Here is a 16065-nt window from a genome sequence, read left to right on the forward strand (position 1 = left end):
ACCATTTTTCCTCAAAGCCCAACAAACAGTGTACTAGTCCCTGTGTATCAAACAGCTTATAGCTACGAGTTGTGCATCCTGAGCTTTTCCATTCATCTGCTAATCAAATGTGACAACTTACTAAGCATGAAATACCCTTATTAGAAATAACTTCAGTCCACAAATGCAGAGGTGTTACTATGTGGGTTCATTTTTTTCTTTTTTTCCTATGATTAAAATCCACTTGACATTTATTTTTGATACTCTAAATCTTATTCTGCAGTGCTGCACTGTAACACTCCTGAAATGCAAACACACTAGGGAGAAATAACCCCTAATAAATTCAAGACTTTAGGTTATTAATATATAAGAAAAAAACTGATTTAAAGGATAATAAATCCAAATTCAGTCACTTCAATGAAAACCAGCTGATCTGATCATGGCTATATCAATGAAAGCTAAGGGACATGGACATTCAGAGAATTAATTCAAAACTGAAATCTACCTAAAGATTCCAGTATAATTCTAAACAGTAAAGAAACTTCACTTCAAGAGAATAAAAGAACACAAGGATATTGTTCAAAAACACATTTTTCTTTTTTATCTGCAACTAGGATTTGGACTAGTTATGGTTCATGATGAATAAAAAGTAATTGCAAGTAAAATACCTGAAGTTCAGCCCTAAAACTTACAAACTGACTTAACTGCTTACATAAATATTAAACTCAAGTGTCCCTTGTGAGACAGAAGAATGAAAGCATTTTATGAGTAAGCAAGACTCGATGAAATCAGCCTCACATCAACCCAGAAATGAAGAATTGCTTTGGGAACTACAACTGCATGAGGCTGCAATACATAATCAAGTAAATACTCTCCACAAACTGATTTTAAAATGAAAGTTATTTTTAATCTCTCCATAACAGTATACATCCCGAATTATGAACATCAATGGCTTCTGGCAAATAGAAAAGGGGACAGAATTAAACACAATCAAATAACACCACCATTCCCCTGTGTGGAGACTTAACCATCACAACAGTTTGAACAAGGTTTTACACTTCACATAAAAAATAAGGTCAGATCCAGAATACAGAGTTGCTGATGAGAAAAATTCATAATGTTTGAAATAGGCTGCAATGATGGCTGAAACTACTATGATAATATTGGGCAGAAAAAGAAGGAAAGAGGATAAAGCAAATTCAAGTGTGATCCATTTTCAAATTAAATACTGACCCATTGCTCAGCAAGAGTGGAGGTACCAGCTAAATAAACGCAGAGCAACTGCAGGCAAATGCAGGAGAAATGGCGATACAACTTCTGAACACAGGGGAAGAAGTGGGGAAGAGAGGGATGTGCTACATAACACAACCAAGCCCAAGACAAAAAGCACACACTTGAACTGCAAAAGAGGGGCACAGAAACACTTCAGGTCACTTTACAGACCAGCACAAAAGCACAAACACTGCCAACAGCAAAGCAAGCTACAAGCAGCCCTTAAGGACACCAATGTCCACCTTTGGACAGCCAAGACATTCAACCTTCTCACCGGGTAGAGTAACACATCACAAACAACCAGAGCTGCTCTGAGTGGATTTACTGCCAGGTGAAGGTAAATACTTCTTTTTTTTAATTAAAAATAAGTATTTAAAACATGCTTAATTCTGCCTATAGCTTTGTAGCCTGAGTTTAATCTAAAACTTTGCATGTTACACACTTGGAGTTGGAAATCAAGTTGACTACAGCAACTTTAGAAACTTATGCTGTGCAGATGAATACAAGTGGGTTGGTTTGGTTTTGTTGGGTTTTTTTTTTTTTTGGAGCAAAAGTAATTAAGGAATTATATGAACCTCATTATCACCTTATTGTAAATGGATAAAATAATGTACTTTCTTATAAGTTGTTAACATAGACAATTTGCTTACACACTAACTGTGTAACTAGGACACAGTGTTATTAAGGATTCACAATTTATGCTTTAAATTTTATTAAATTAACTATTCAAAAAATCAAGAAAGGTTACAAACAATACAGGCACCTTGTTGATGTCATAAGACACAGCCAGCAACTGGAATAGCTGAGCTACTGCAAGCACCATATTTAGAGTAAATATGTGAAATGCCAGAGCAGTTTCAACCCATGCAAACTTCTCACTTCCCACATCAGCAAAAGAATCACTCCTGCTAGAATGGCACCGCTGCTGGAGCATATCAATGTTGTGACTGAAGCCTGCTGGCTTAGGAGGAAGCAATAAAGGACAGCAGGTAAAGATTTCAAAAGTGCCTTTTCAGGAGAAAAGGCAAAAATGAGTTGATGAGGAGAACTCAGTAATTTAACATCAGTATGAATTAAAGTACATAGGAAATCTCAGAATGAGTATAATCCCCACTTTTGGAGGTTTTTTAATTTATTTTAGGTTTAGACTACTTATGACTACTTATGTCACGACCTGGATAAAAGTCTCAAGATTTCCCTTTATGCCACCACTGTTCACTCCAGTAATGCTGTATGCTGCATTCTGTGAATTAATATGCCCAAGTCAAATTTTGATGTAGATCTTGTTCATTTTCACCCTCTCTTCTGAGGTAAAACTTATAAAAGCCTAATTTACCCTTGTATACTATTGCAAATGATCCAGATAAGCATTACTTTAATAAAGCTCCTTTAGCAAAATAGCACAGGAGATTTTTAGTCACAATCAGAAAATCCAGTGTATTTGCTAAATCTGTATGAAATGCTTAACTTCATTAGGTTATTCTCACACAGTTAAATACAGCTTAGTTCCCTAATTTCTAAATTCCCAATACCCAATTTGTGACAAATTACTCAGAACTCGGATTTACCCTCAGAAGATTTGAGACAACCACACCTTAGCACTGAATTTACTGACATTATTTTTAAGTTTAGAAACTACCAGTTAATTGATAAAGCTCTGATATAAACTAGGGGTAAAATACAAAGTAGAACAATATTTCTCCTTCAAGTTTTGAAGGATACAATTACTTTGAATTTACTAAGAATTCATAATCTGTCCACTCATGATCATACTTCACAATGGAGAAAATGGCCAGAAGAGCAAGGAAAACACCAAGCCAAATAATTTTATAGCAACAAAAGCTTCTTTTCACTTGATTGCATTCTTTTTTTCAGTTACTTGTTGGTTACTTTTAATCAGCTGCAGATACAATCAGTAATAAAATTTCTCATACCCAAGCCTTTGCAAGATAACATTAAGCTCCAAACTGCAGCTACTCCCAGAGTTAAGACTTTGACCCACAGGAAATCTAAATGGCTAAATTCACATAGTCATGAATAAAAAGTAAAGTTTGCAGCAGAAGAGTTTGCTAAAATACTCCAAAGGACACATACTTGAGATTATTGCTTTAAACTTGTATTGCAAACTACTTGAAAATATTAAATAACTGCCCCAGTAGAGGGATTCTAGACTTTATACACAAGTCATTTACAATTCTTACCTGATTTCTACTATCATGGTTGAGAAAAAGCTACTTCAGTTTACAGAGAAATGGACATATCCTACCAGCAGTAAAGCTACTATGGGCTATTTTTAAAGGATTAAATCGATGTGTGAGATGTTTTGAGTGAAAATGTTTTAATAGCAGTGAAAATTTTCAATTGAAGAAAGCTGTTTAATAAATTAAGCTTTCAAATACAAAAGGTGTCTCATCTCCAGAAATAATGTTGCATTTTCCAGAGGGAGTGAGACACCAGTAATGTTTTTTTAAGTGAACTTTCCCAGAATTCTACCATCATCAACAAATCATGTACTTTACATAAGGCAACAAATGCAAAAGTCAGGAAGCCTTAAATTCCACATTGGATAAGTCATCTCTTGTCTTATTATGCAAACTACCATTACTTTGTGAGACAAGCCATCAGGGACAACTTAAAATTTTCACATCTACAAATCAAAAAGTGATTTTAGGATTAGGAACTGAAGACTGAAATAGATCATTAGGTCACAGGCTGAACAGCAAAGAATGCTTCTCCCAAGTGTCCCTTTTAGAAAATACAAGATATGACAGCACGATTAAAAAAATAATTAAGAAAAATCTCAGCTAGGGCTACAGCCCAAAGTGACATGAGACCTGAATGCTCAGTGCTACTGGGAAACAATGGTGGTGGTATGAAGAGTCACAGGGAGCTGATTGCAGGTGCCCTACAGCTTCTCCTCCTTAGCTCCTGCCTCTTACCTCATCTGAAGCAGAATACTGCTTCAGGCTAAGTAAAATAAAACAACAGCTGCACAACTACACAGCTATTCTTTCTGCAAATGAGCAGCTGTAGGAGAAAATTGTCCCTCTGGCAGCCAGGAGGAGCATGATAGTTCTCATACTCTACTAAAAGGCACGAACAAATATTCCAAAGGAATTCTAGTAAAAAGTAAGAAAGTTGGCTAAAGAAAGAAACTATGAAGGAATCAGAGAAAAAAACTCAGAAAGAAAACTGAATACTTCAGAAGAAAGTTGTAATAATGCAATTATCTGTATTTGGAATAATTACAGTTACAAAGAACATTTCTAAGCAAAAATAAAAATGGATTGCCTCCAGAAATTTAAGTCAATTACAAAAAGGAAGCAAAGCTGCAAGAAACCTCAGGTGATTCTGCCAAAACCAGAGACAAAATATGAGCTAGTTGAAGCACTAAAATACCATAAAAGGAATGTGGATAATCTGTGTCTACTGGAGAACACAGAAGTACCCAGAGAACTAGGAGTTAATTCACCCAGTCACCCAGGTACGCTTTAGCATAAAAAGGCAAGTGAACCCTTACAACGCTGGCTTTCCCAGCTTCTCTACAAATCTCTTGGGTGATCCAGCAAAAAGCAATGATCCTTGTTCCTCAGCTCTCCAAGTTACACTTTTTGTACCATCTCAGTTTGAAATAGAAGCTGTCCCCAGCACAGACATGAAGCAAGTTTTTCGCTGGGCTTTTCTCTATCCCAGCAGCAGCCTCCAGACAAAACCAAAGCAGCTGACATTAGTGACTTAGGGATTAAGTTCCCAACAAGTTCCTTCGAGTTTACTCTGCCTTACACAGCTTCTCATAGACATCTACTCAACACAGGGCAGGGTTCTGCTTTACTGCCTTCCTTAAAAATACATGTTTTCTTTCACAATAAGAAATCAAGGAAATTACACTCTGGCTTAATTATAGAGATATTTCCTGTTAAGAATGGGTAATTACAGCATCACAACTTCCTTCCAAGTCATCCTTCCACATTCTCATTTAAAGAGGGCTACTCCATTAGCTACAAGCAGATAGGGTTACGATGCACACTCATTCAAGAGGCCAACCCTAAACGAGTATCACAACAAAGCTGTTTAAGAACACTCCACACACACACGTGTACACAAACATTTTATGCTACTGAGCTATCCCTGCTACAGCAGCTTCACTGAACTAGCCCAGTGAAATTTACTAGGCATTAACTTCAGATATTCCTAATATAAATTATCCACCACACAAACAAACACAAGCACACCTCCCTCTGAGAATCACATAAAGAAAGAGTGAAAACTGGCAACAAGTTTCCCAGCACCATTTATATTCTAACAACTCAAAGCACTTGTTCTTAGCATCACTATCCAACACTCAACGTGGGGACAAAAAAGCTACCTAGAAAGAAATGGTTGTACCAATCTGTGTGTGCAAGTTAAACCCACAAAACAGTTTAGAGCTCCCACTGCTCAGATAGGCGTGAAAATGGGGACAAAGTCCTAGGGAAACTAGGTTTTCCATAAAAGAAATTCATGAACTATGTTTTGAGGGTTCCTAGGCTATAAAACCTGATTTCTGTAAAACAAGTAATCCATCACAACAAGCACAGCATTCAGAACAGCAAACAGAATCCTTAACCCAGCTCTAAGCTCTAAGGCTGGACCTTCAAAACAGAAGAATAAAACAGTATCATGGATTCAAGTATACAGCCTCAAGATGATGTTACTACCTACCACAAGGCATGTCCACTTGTAAATTAGAAGTCTTTCTCCCCCAAACAAAACAACTAAGCTTTGTAATGGGAGAGAAAGCATTCTTTGAAACATATTACATTTTAACCATCATGAGCTAAGGAAAAAATTCCTTTTTAACTTCCTTCATAAAGATAACCATCACTCAGGGAAATAGACCTAACCTAGGATGGAGAGCACGTCAGTTTTTAAACTCCACACACTGTCAGAAGCAAGATAAATAAGAATAGGAATAATTAAGTTCATGAGTATCTATGTTGGACTTTCCCCCATTTTTATGAGTTAACATGAGGCTGAGCTAGTTAAATCTGTTTGTGACAGCTCCAGCTTAATGAAGAAAGCATTTCAGTAACAGGACAGTCAGAAATCTTGAGATCTGTACAAGAAATACAGAAGCAAGAATGTATGTCATGGCCACAGAAATGCTGCAAGACTAAGACTTCATTACAGGACAGTACAGGAAAACTCAACTCATCTGCTCACCAGGACACAACCTACAGTAAACTTTACCTGTATTATCATAATAAGCAATAATCAGAAAAACATTAGGGCAGCATGCTGCCTATGAAGACAGGTATATTAATTGTCATTTACAATGAGATGTCAGTTCATAGGCCTTATCATGTTAAATTGTTTGTTGTAAAAGGAAGATATGTACAAATTGTTCAGAAGTGGGGCTTGAGTCACAGCTTGTGTAAAAAACATTTATTTTAAAGTATACAACCATAAAGGGTATGAACAAAGAAAAAGTTCAAAACACAAGACCATGTGTCACTTCCTGATGCCAGGAACTGAGACTTCTAATAAATATATTAGGGTACAAAACATCTAGCCATGATATATTTTAACCACTAAAAAGAGGGACTAATTAAAAACCCAAGTTTTCCCTGCTTTGATAATAATTCTCAGAGAGGCAGAAACTAAAACACCTGACAGTCTAGAGTAGAAAAAGGAAACACAGAATTGGTCTTCTCACCCAGCAACTACCAGACAGCTTTCTAAGGAAGTCCAGGCAACCTTCTGAAGCAGCAGCCTGGAGGTCTCCATTAGGCTGTTGCCTAGCAGCCCTATCCAGAACATCACCCTTTTACACACACACACCTGAAGAGCAGTTCTCTGGCCAGCTTCATATTCTTTTCAACAAAGCTTAAACCACAAAATAATTCAGCTCCTAAATGCCTCATTACTGAAACCCTACTTTTAGCACAATTACAGGCTAAGCCTGACAAAGTTTGTTTTCCAGCAAGCCTCACTGCTGCTGTGTGAAATCCAGTAACATCACCATTTCATACATATGCCACATGACAAGGGGTTCTCTCTACCTGCCAATAAGTTACTCCAAGCCCAAAGATTTCCTCAGTGTTCTGACACCCTCAACTAAGCAAATATAACAAGACCACTCAGTTACTCTCATCTCCAGCCAAAAGATGAAATGAATGAGGGCATACCAAAAAGAGTCAAGAGGCAGCTGTTCTGGGGCTACCCTAAAAATTAATCACATTGCTCTCAGGTACTTGCAGAACAAGAATTCCTTAAACCTTTAACATGCACACGTTTTAGCGGAAAGAACTACAGAACTACAGAGCAATTAATCCCACTACTATCATCTGGTGTTCTCATTTGGATACAGAGCAATTCAGAAGGCACAAACTCAAGACTCATGAAGACTCAACCTTCTCCTGCAGACGTGGGTGGGAGGAAGGGAGTAAGCACACATACAGAAGGCACAGACACACAAATCTCTCCAGTATCTTTTATTATATATTTGGGAAAGTGAAAGGGGTGGGGGGGGAGGCTGTCCTTAAAAGGCCTAGAATAAACAGATGCAAGACAATAAGATACTCAGACCAAGAACTTCCTCAGTCCTGTGACCTTACAGCTTAGTGGAGAAACGCTAATGTGAACTTTGGTGTTCATCATTCTCCTCATAATCACCTGGACGGATCACAGTTGATAGAAAACCTTTCAAGCCTTCCCACCTTTGATCTGTTCTTAAGAGAAGCTGAAAAATGGCCAGAACCTGCATGGTATGTTAAGACCAGGTATCCAAGTTCTAAAGAAGTCCTCTTAGATACATCTTTCCAAGTGAATGAGACAGAGTAGAAAGAAGACTAGGAACATCCTCACTAAGAGAGACCTGCCCCTCAAACAGACGTTTCATATATTTTCCTGCATGGAAGATTCACATGATTGTTAAAGAAGGATTTTTTTTTCCCCTAGTAGATTACCTGGGAAATAATTAAGATAACTGATGAGCTATTCTTTCTTGAAACTCCTGCACCTCCTCTAGAGAATGGGGGAGTGCTGCCCTAGCACAACGCAAATGAGATCAATTAGTAAGGAAATTGCAGCCCATTCCTCTGCCTGGCCTCCGTGGTTCTCTCTCTCCTTAAGAAAGGGGTACGGAGCAGGTCCTGTCCTTCAGCAGCTCACACTGTCCGGGGCCCTGTGCATAAGGAAGGCTGGCAAGGCCCTTTTTGGAGAGCAGATACACTGAAGAGCCTCTCCCAGGTTCTCCATCGCCACGTCCCCGACCCTACGCCCCCGCCCTCGGGCTGTGCCCTACGCTGGAAGCCCGGGCTCCCCGCCTGAGGAGGCTTTCCGTCCCCACGAGGCCGGTGGGATGGGCGGCAGCCCCGCAGCGAGACCCCGGCACAGGCCGGGCAATCCCGCTCCCCGGCGGGACGCTCGGGGAGACCCCGGGGCCGCCGTCCCTGCCGGTACTCACAGTCCAGGTGCTTCTTCTTGGGGCCCATCACCTCGTGGGTCGTGGCCTTGCACACGGTTTTCGAGACGGCCGAGCCGGTCACGCTGTGCTGCGCCGCCGTGATGCGGTCGGTGAGGCTTTGGCCGGACATGGCGGGTTCGCTGGCGGCGCTGGAACCGAGCGCGGCTCCGCTCCCTCCTCAGGGGCCGGGACGGGAGGAGTCGCCGGGGGGATGGAGCTGCGCGGGCTCCTCACCCCGCCGTGCCGCAGGCGGCCCCCGCTCCGCCCTCAGGGACGGACCTGTCACCCGAGCAGGGACCCCTCCTCCTCCCGCCCCCCTCCCCCGGCCGCCGTCCCCTCCCCCTGCGCGCCCGCCCGGCCGGGGACAGGGACACGCACTGGGCGCCGCAGGAAAATGGCGGCGGCCGAGCTCCTCCTCGGGCCTTGCCGGGCCTCTCCCGCGTCACGTGACCTCCCGGCGCCCCGCCCGCGTGACACGCACCGCCCCCCTCAGCGCGGCGGGCGGGGCCGGGGCGGGAGCCGCTCCTCGGGCCGGGATCGCTTCTGCCCGGATCTCCGAGCCTGGGTCACCCTCCCCTGCCTCCGACTGCCCTTCCCCTTGGGGAGCCTCCCGTTCCTCTGGGCAGGCTCCCCTCGGGAGATTCGGTGAGCCCCTGTTCGGGTTCAGCGCCGGGTAAAGTCTCCGTGGAGAGTGGTGGGTGTCTCCGCCCCTGAACGAAGTAGTTTTGTGTTTCTCAGCCTGCAAAGTTTTTGTGGAAGCTCCTTTGGTATCACCTTAGGCTAGGGAAAGCTCAAAGGGAAAAAAAATCTGTTCTTAGGCAGCGAAGGGTTCGGAGCCGGCTGGTTGCTGCGATCGGGCTTCTCTTCGGAGTTATTTTTACTTGAAAGCTGGCCAAAAATGTCTCGAATGTGCATCACGGCTAGCATAAAAACACTGGTGGTTTTCAGGTCTTTCATGTTTAGCCTCCCACCGTTCTGCTAGTCAGCTAATGCTTCTTGCACCTATGTGGTAGCTCTCTCCTTGTCAGTCTGGGATTTTGTACGAAGTTACTCGGTTTCTGTTCATAAAAATCAGAAAAAGTTCCTAAAGGTGCCTTCTCCCAGCCTGGTACCTACAGGTGTAAACCTGGCTACGTGTGACAGCCAGTGACAGCCAGTGGGGAGCGGCTCCTTGGCGCCCTCAGCTCCCAGCGCCCCTTGCCCAAGAGCCGCCCCAGGCTCCCCGCTCCCTGCAGCTCCCATTGCTCCTTGCAACACCGCTCCTCTCCTCCTCCCCGAACACTCAGCAGTGAATAACACGGCAAAACCACAGGATTCCAGCAGACAAAGTTCTTCCTCTCCCAGAAGTGCCTCCTGAGGAGCTGTTTTGTAAGTGTCCCCCATCCATGAAGCCACTGAAATATTTATTGGGCAACTTAAAGAGAAGCAGTGTACAAATTATACTCAGCTCTGTCTGCTTGACAGGATGTGGAAGTAGGATTATCTGTTTATAATGCGTAATGAAAACTGGTGTCAGAGGAAGAACATCTGGTGAAAGCTGAACCTAAATAATGCTATTTATGTGTGTGTGTGTGTCAGGAAGGCTAGCAACATGTAGAACTTGCTTTCTTCATAATGCCAAGCTCTTTGAGGATACTGCTGTATTTGTATTTCTTAGCTCCTCCTGAACTGCTTTAGGACTCCCAAATATCCAGGCTGGGGAAGTAAATCACTGATGTATACAGCAGCAGACTCTGGCATAAGACAGCTTTAGCATAAAGCTTCACACTTTGGAAGAACAGGGGCTGCTATAGGCTACTGATACAGCAACATACATTGGTATTTTTTATGCTAACTTCAACTAGGACCTGGATTTCAACACCCCATTTCAAGCTGCTATTTGGAGAAACTCCATGGAATTAGCCTGAGTAAATTAGGCTCCATCAGTTCTTCTTAGATGATGCCTGTCACTTTCTCCAGGAGCAGTGAAACCGTCCAAACAGAGGAAGCTTGTGACTCTAGGAGTTACTGAGACCAGATTTGGACAAAATATCTCATTCCTAAGGGAACAGAGAGTGACCTCAATCTTAGAAGTCCAAAACTAAAAATAAATTTTCCCTTTTTTACAGCTCTTTTTGTTCACAGAAAGCTCACAGTTTTACTCCACAGTTAAAAAAATCTGCTTTTAATGCTTGTTCATAAGCAGAAATGGATGAGAGAACTGATGGCAAAATGTATTTTGATAATTATTTGTTGCTTTTTAATTGCTTGGGAGGCACTTGATGCCATTACAGCAAGAAGCTTGAAGCACTATGATAGATAATATCTGAGCACCTCCCAAAGATTTGGAAATTGAAATCAAAATATTATCTCTTTTCCTTTCCAACCTGGAGAAAACAAGTTTGATTAGCTTGTAACTCATTTGTTTTTGTTTGTGTGCCTGGGTGTGCTTGAGAATGAAAGGAGGAAGGAGTACATATCTGAAGAGAAACTACTCCAGAGATAGGAGTCCTATATTTAGTGAAGCAGCAAACCTAAACAACATTCTTTTCTCTTGTGAAAAGTTCTTCCAGGATCTGGATCTAGCTCTTGTGAAAGTGCTGTATCATGCATTCACAAGCTCCCCAAAACTGACAGTATTTAGCTGGTATTCAGCTATCCTGGAAGGACAAACAAGCTAACAGATCTTTTTCTTCCCATGTGTATTGTATAGTACTGAAAACCTAACCTCAGCATGACCTCTGCAATTTATTATGTGTATCATTTTCTTGCAACAATGTCATTTCCACTCAGTGAGGTGCCTGTCACACTGACATGTTGGCAGTCCACCAGGGTGATTTGGTGTTCCCAGTGCTGCTGGCATCCATGCTCTTCCTCCTTGCTTCATGGAATCACTATTAGGAGAGCCATGGGTTGGGGGCACTTTTAATTAGCTTCAGATCTCAGCCAGGTGTTTTGGCTGAATTTCAGGTCTATTAGAAATCAGCCCATCTGTGCCACAAAACTAGAGAGGAACAAAGCTGAGCATATGCTGATAAACCATTGCAGGCTCATTACCAAGGATTTGAGGCCATATCTGCTAACAGCAACAAAAAAAAATCCTATCAGCCATAATTTGGGAAGCTAAGGGGTCTAGTGAAAAGAAGTTGAAAAGAGAGAATGAGTTTGAAATAGGGCTGGGTACTGGAACAACTGAAGGGAAATGGTAAGAGTGATGGGGCAAGGAAGCAATGGGGAGGAAAAGCAAGGGCAGCAAAGCCACCTGTGTAAGGTTGGGAAATGCCCTATCAGTGTTGTATAAATGATTTGGAAATAAGTTTCAATCCAGATGTTTCCCATGACCCATTTAAAGGATCACTGCAGTTTCATTTGCTCTTAAGGGTTATAATAGTTTCCCCAGCTTTTCAGGGAAGGTGGTTTGGATGTTAGCTCCAGGAATTAAGCATCTGAGTAGACAGAAGATGTAGAATAGACTGCAGGAAATAGAAAACACCAGCTTCCCAAATGTAGCTCTCTATGACATTTGTCTGTATGGTCCCATTTCTTGTGCACCTCTGGCAACAGAGAACTCCAGAGTGGCTGCAGAGCTAGAACCAGGCCACTCACTGACCATATGCAGAAATCTACAGTTAGTGGTGCATTTTTGAGTAGACTAATATTACCCAGCCTAGTAGAACTGTGCCATTTTAACTCCAGTGTATTAATTTCAAAACCATGTTCAAAGAGTTTGGCAAAAATTTACCCAATGTTGTGACTATAGCAAGAATTCGATATAATTTGCATCACCATAGCAACTTAGCAAATAATTTTATGGACAGTGATAAACTTTTTCCAGCAATGCTTCTAAGAAGATGAAGTAAATTAAACTGGAACAAAGAAAAATTATGGTTAAAATAATGCTTGTTAGTGGCACAATGAAATGAAGTAGTCCAGGAGTATGGTTCTTGTTACTCATTCATGCTGCCAACAAGAGCAGAAGCCAACAGGGGTAGGCAAGGTGGCCACATTGCTTGGCTAGGAGGGAAGGAGGCAACAAGATCATTTATCACTGCAATCTGGAATATTTCAAAATAGTCATGAAACACAGTGGAGTTAGGATACTTTTTAAAGTGATATAGCTCTTCACTACTCCAAATGTCCACAGGTTTTCCTTTTGCTTCACTTGTATTCAGTTTCTGGTCCTTCATGCTTTTAGTACTCAGCTCCTTTCTTTCATAATGATCATTACTTCATGTTAATTCCTGTTTCAAATACATCACCCTTATCCACCCAAATACCCACCCTGAGTCTATCCAGAATTTTCCTGCTGAAAGTGACATTGAGCTCTTGCTCTGCATTTCTCTCATATCACCTGTGTTTCTTCAAGCTCCACACTGTCCTCACATCTTTTCCAAATCGATCAATCCTCAAATCTATTCCAACTCACTCCTTGCAAAGACAACTTCCTCAAGTCCATAGTGAATCAGAGATCTCTTTCACAATTCTCTTCCCTCTTTTTGGAAATAGCGACAACTTTCATGCTTCTTTTGTTCCTTTTACATTTCCTCTTTTGTGCCTCTCTCTGTAAGGCAAATATCCAACTTCCTTCCTCATCGAGCTCTGCAGCTTGTGGCACCTTCTCACGCAGCTCCAGTTATCTAGTAGTCAATGTCCCTTGCAGTGCTGTTCCCTGAAAAGAGGCTGACTTTGTCAATAAAGAAAGCAGCTGTCCAAAAGCTAATGTGATTTTGACATGATAAAAGCACGTAGGAAGGGACAAAAGTGAGTCAATACCATTGCACAGGAGGGGAGCAATCAGAACTAATTTTTTTCACTTAGGAGCAGGAAATCTGTGAAGGAGCTCCCAGCCTCATGAGAGTATCTAAGTAGAGGCCAACAACAAATGTGATGCTTCTGAATCCTCTTGTGTGTTCTAACACCTTTCTCTTCTTGTCCTGACATGAAACTTGCACGCTGCAAGATTGATCGTGTCATTAATGCTGTGAGCAGGATTCCTACCTGGCTGACAAATGCACATAGTAAATGTCTTTGAGTGTGAGAGAGAAAGGAAACAAGCTCCCTTACATTTTGTTCACACTTCCCAGTGGATGTGTCAAACACTGACACCTCTGAAGAGCAAGAGGCTTTCTGTCCTCTGCACCTGCCATGCATTGCCCATCAGCAAACATTCCCAATGCACTCCTGCTTCTCTCTTTCCTACTGTGGTTTTTTACACATCCTTTCTTGGCAATGGGCACTCTCACAGCAACTCACTCAGATACTGAACAAGGAAAAGCACAGCCTCACCAGCATGGTAAGTGCCCCTATACACTTCCCCAACATTTCTGTAGACCATCTATCATACAGGGGAAAAAAAAGTGGCCCCATCCCTGCTAGTGACACTTGTCCTATTCCTTCTTCCTAGTTTGATGTTGAAAACCTAGGGCCTTGCTGCCAAATGCTTCTCCCCATCATTGCAGGCTGGCAGTGTTTGTGAGACTTGGCAGGAGACAGCATTTGATAAGAATCCTTCTCTGAGCACCTCTGAGAGGGCACTGTCATTCATTTCACTTCCTTGCCAGTTCACAAACACCAAGCCAGCAGGGCAAGTACAGGAGGAACTGCATTCCTTTTGGGCTCCTGTAACTCGGAAGCAGCCCCTATCATTTCCTTCAGTCACCTTTGAGCCAAAAGCAAGCAGAACACACTCCAGCCCCAAAGGAATATTTTTAAGTAAAGATATAAGCTAACAAGCAGGCAGGGTATCAATGGAACAGCTGCTGCTGCCAAGCTAAAATTGGTACTCATGCTCACACTCTTACACACATATACGTGCAGCAGAACTTAATCAATTCCCTCATTAATGTTGAGGATCATGTGCTTGTGCTCTGTGTCTGGGAAAGCTTTACACCCACATGAATTTTGATGTAGAGCTGAAACAAAAATGTTGATGCTGGCAATGCCAGCTATAGAGAGTAAATAGCTGGGGCCTGCCAATGCTGACTTGAATGGGGCTTCTCACCCAGAAGAAAACCTACATGTGAAAAGTATTCTCATTATCAGGTCTGTGCAGTAAAAGTGAATCCTGGTTTTCTTCCTCAAGCAAATAAATACATTTATGCCAATGAGCTGGTTTCAAGCCCTGTATGGGTTGGTTCCACTCTCTGGTCTTCATGTGAGATCTGAGTCTTGCCCACTGAAATGAGTCAGGCTATCGGTGTTTGGCTCTGTGCTTCAAGGGTCAGTGGCTGCATTTACACATGGGCAAGACTTCATGCTGATTAAATCAAACTAGTGCACTGAAAAGAACATTAACTAAATGCCTCCTAACATTCTGATGGTGTATAAGCTATTCTAAATCTTAAAATCCATAGAGGATTTGTCCTAATTCACTCCAGTAAACACAAGTACATAAATGAAAGTGCTTTCTGTTTAGTAAATTGGAGGAAATGCATTAAAAAAAATGAGTTAATGGCAATTTAAAATTGCTTTCTTTTTCAAGATCCGAGAAGCAAAGAATTGTGAGTAATATCGGAATGAATGTTCTCACCCTGCGTTTCCTAGATTTATTTCTTAGAACTCAAAAAGCAATACTTTCTTAGTAGAAGTGGCACAGCAGGCTTGTCTTGATAACGTGCTTCAGCCACAAGCCTTGTCTAGAAGTGATTGGATAATATGTTTTGCTTGTCTTCTCTACTGAAGCCAGGGACAGATGCAGGCCAGATGTTAATATCAGGGACACAGCACTCTGTTCACAACTCTGTGTTGGGCACTCACCTTTCTGACAGCTCAATGGCCTTGAGGAGATCCCACAGTGGAGGGCCAAATGCAGGAGAATGCATACTCACAGTCCTGACTCAGGCTGTGCTGTCTCTACAGCTCCCCACTGCTTGTGGCTAGTGTTGAGATGCCAGAGAGGGGAGGAGATGATATCCCCTCTGGGAACAAGGGAGTTGCTAGCACTACTCCAGTGGAGTGGGAGAGGGGCTACAAGAAGGGTAAAATTTCCTTGGTAACCTCCCAGTAAATCCGTATCAGTTTAAAGCTACAAGGGAATCTGGCAACAAACTTCTATGACTTCAGATAATAAGTCACCCACTGTGTTGAAAGCTGTTTGATGTGGATCTCTCCCCTGGCAACTGGCTGCAGGCCAACAAACTCACTTTCTATGGATCACAAAATCACCACAGATTTTACTGGTCACTTTTTTTTCTGAAGGCAGGAATAAAAAGTAGTAGAGGATCTGTGGTTTTGGTGCATCCACCTTCCCAGTTCTTCTCTTTGTACCACTTCCATGGGCTTTCAGTAATCAGTTAAGCATGCCTTTGCCTTTCATACATCCCTTTTCAATGGAAATCCAGACATGTTGGCAGTGCTTGCTACTAGAGGAGTAATGATCCAAAAGAAAT

At 42.1% G+C, this 16065-nt stretch overlaps 1 protein-coding gene across 6 annotated transcripts in view; it reads right to left on the minus strand.

Annotated features, from left to right (window-relative positions):
• PICALM (phosphatidylinositol binding clathrin assembly protein) overlaps positions 1-9025 on the minus strand; it is a 66824-nt gene extending 57799 nt beyond the window's left edge. For 2 of the 6 annotated variants that reach the window (XM_064719973.1, XM_064719965.1), the window contains exon 1: positions 8699-9022. In XM_064719973.1, the coding sequence (XP_064576043.1) occupies positions 8699-8828 (130 nt within the window). In that variant the 5' untranslated portion in view covers positions 8829-9022. Of the gene's footprint in view, positions 1-8698 lie in introns of all 6 variants that reach the window. The other 4 variants (XM_064719945.1, XM_064719952.1, XM_064719956.1 and 1 more) reach the window with 4 other exon arrangements.
• Between the last annotated feature and the right edge of the window lie 7040 nt (positions 9026-16065).

The sequence above is a fragment of the Zonotrichia leucophrys genome, chromosome 1 (assembly GCF_028769735.1).
Source record: "Zonotrichia leucophrys gambelii isolate GWCS_2022_RI chromosome 1, RI_Zleu_2.0, whole genome shotgun sequence".
Taxonomy (NCBI): Eukaryota; Metazoa; Chordata; class Aves; order Passeriformes; family Passerellidae; genus Zonotrichia; species Zonotrichia leucophrys.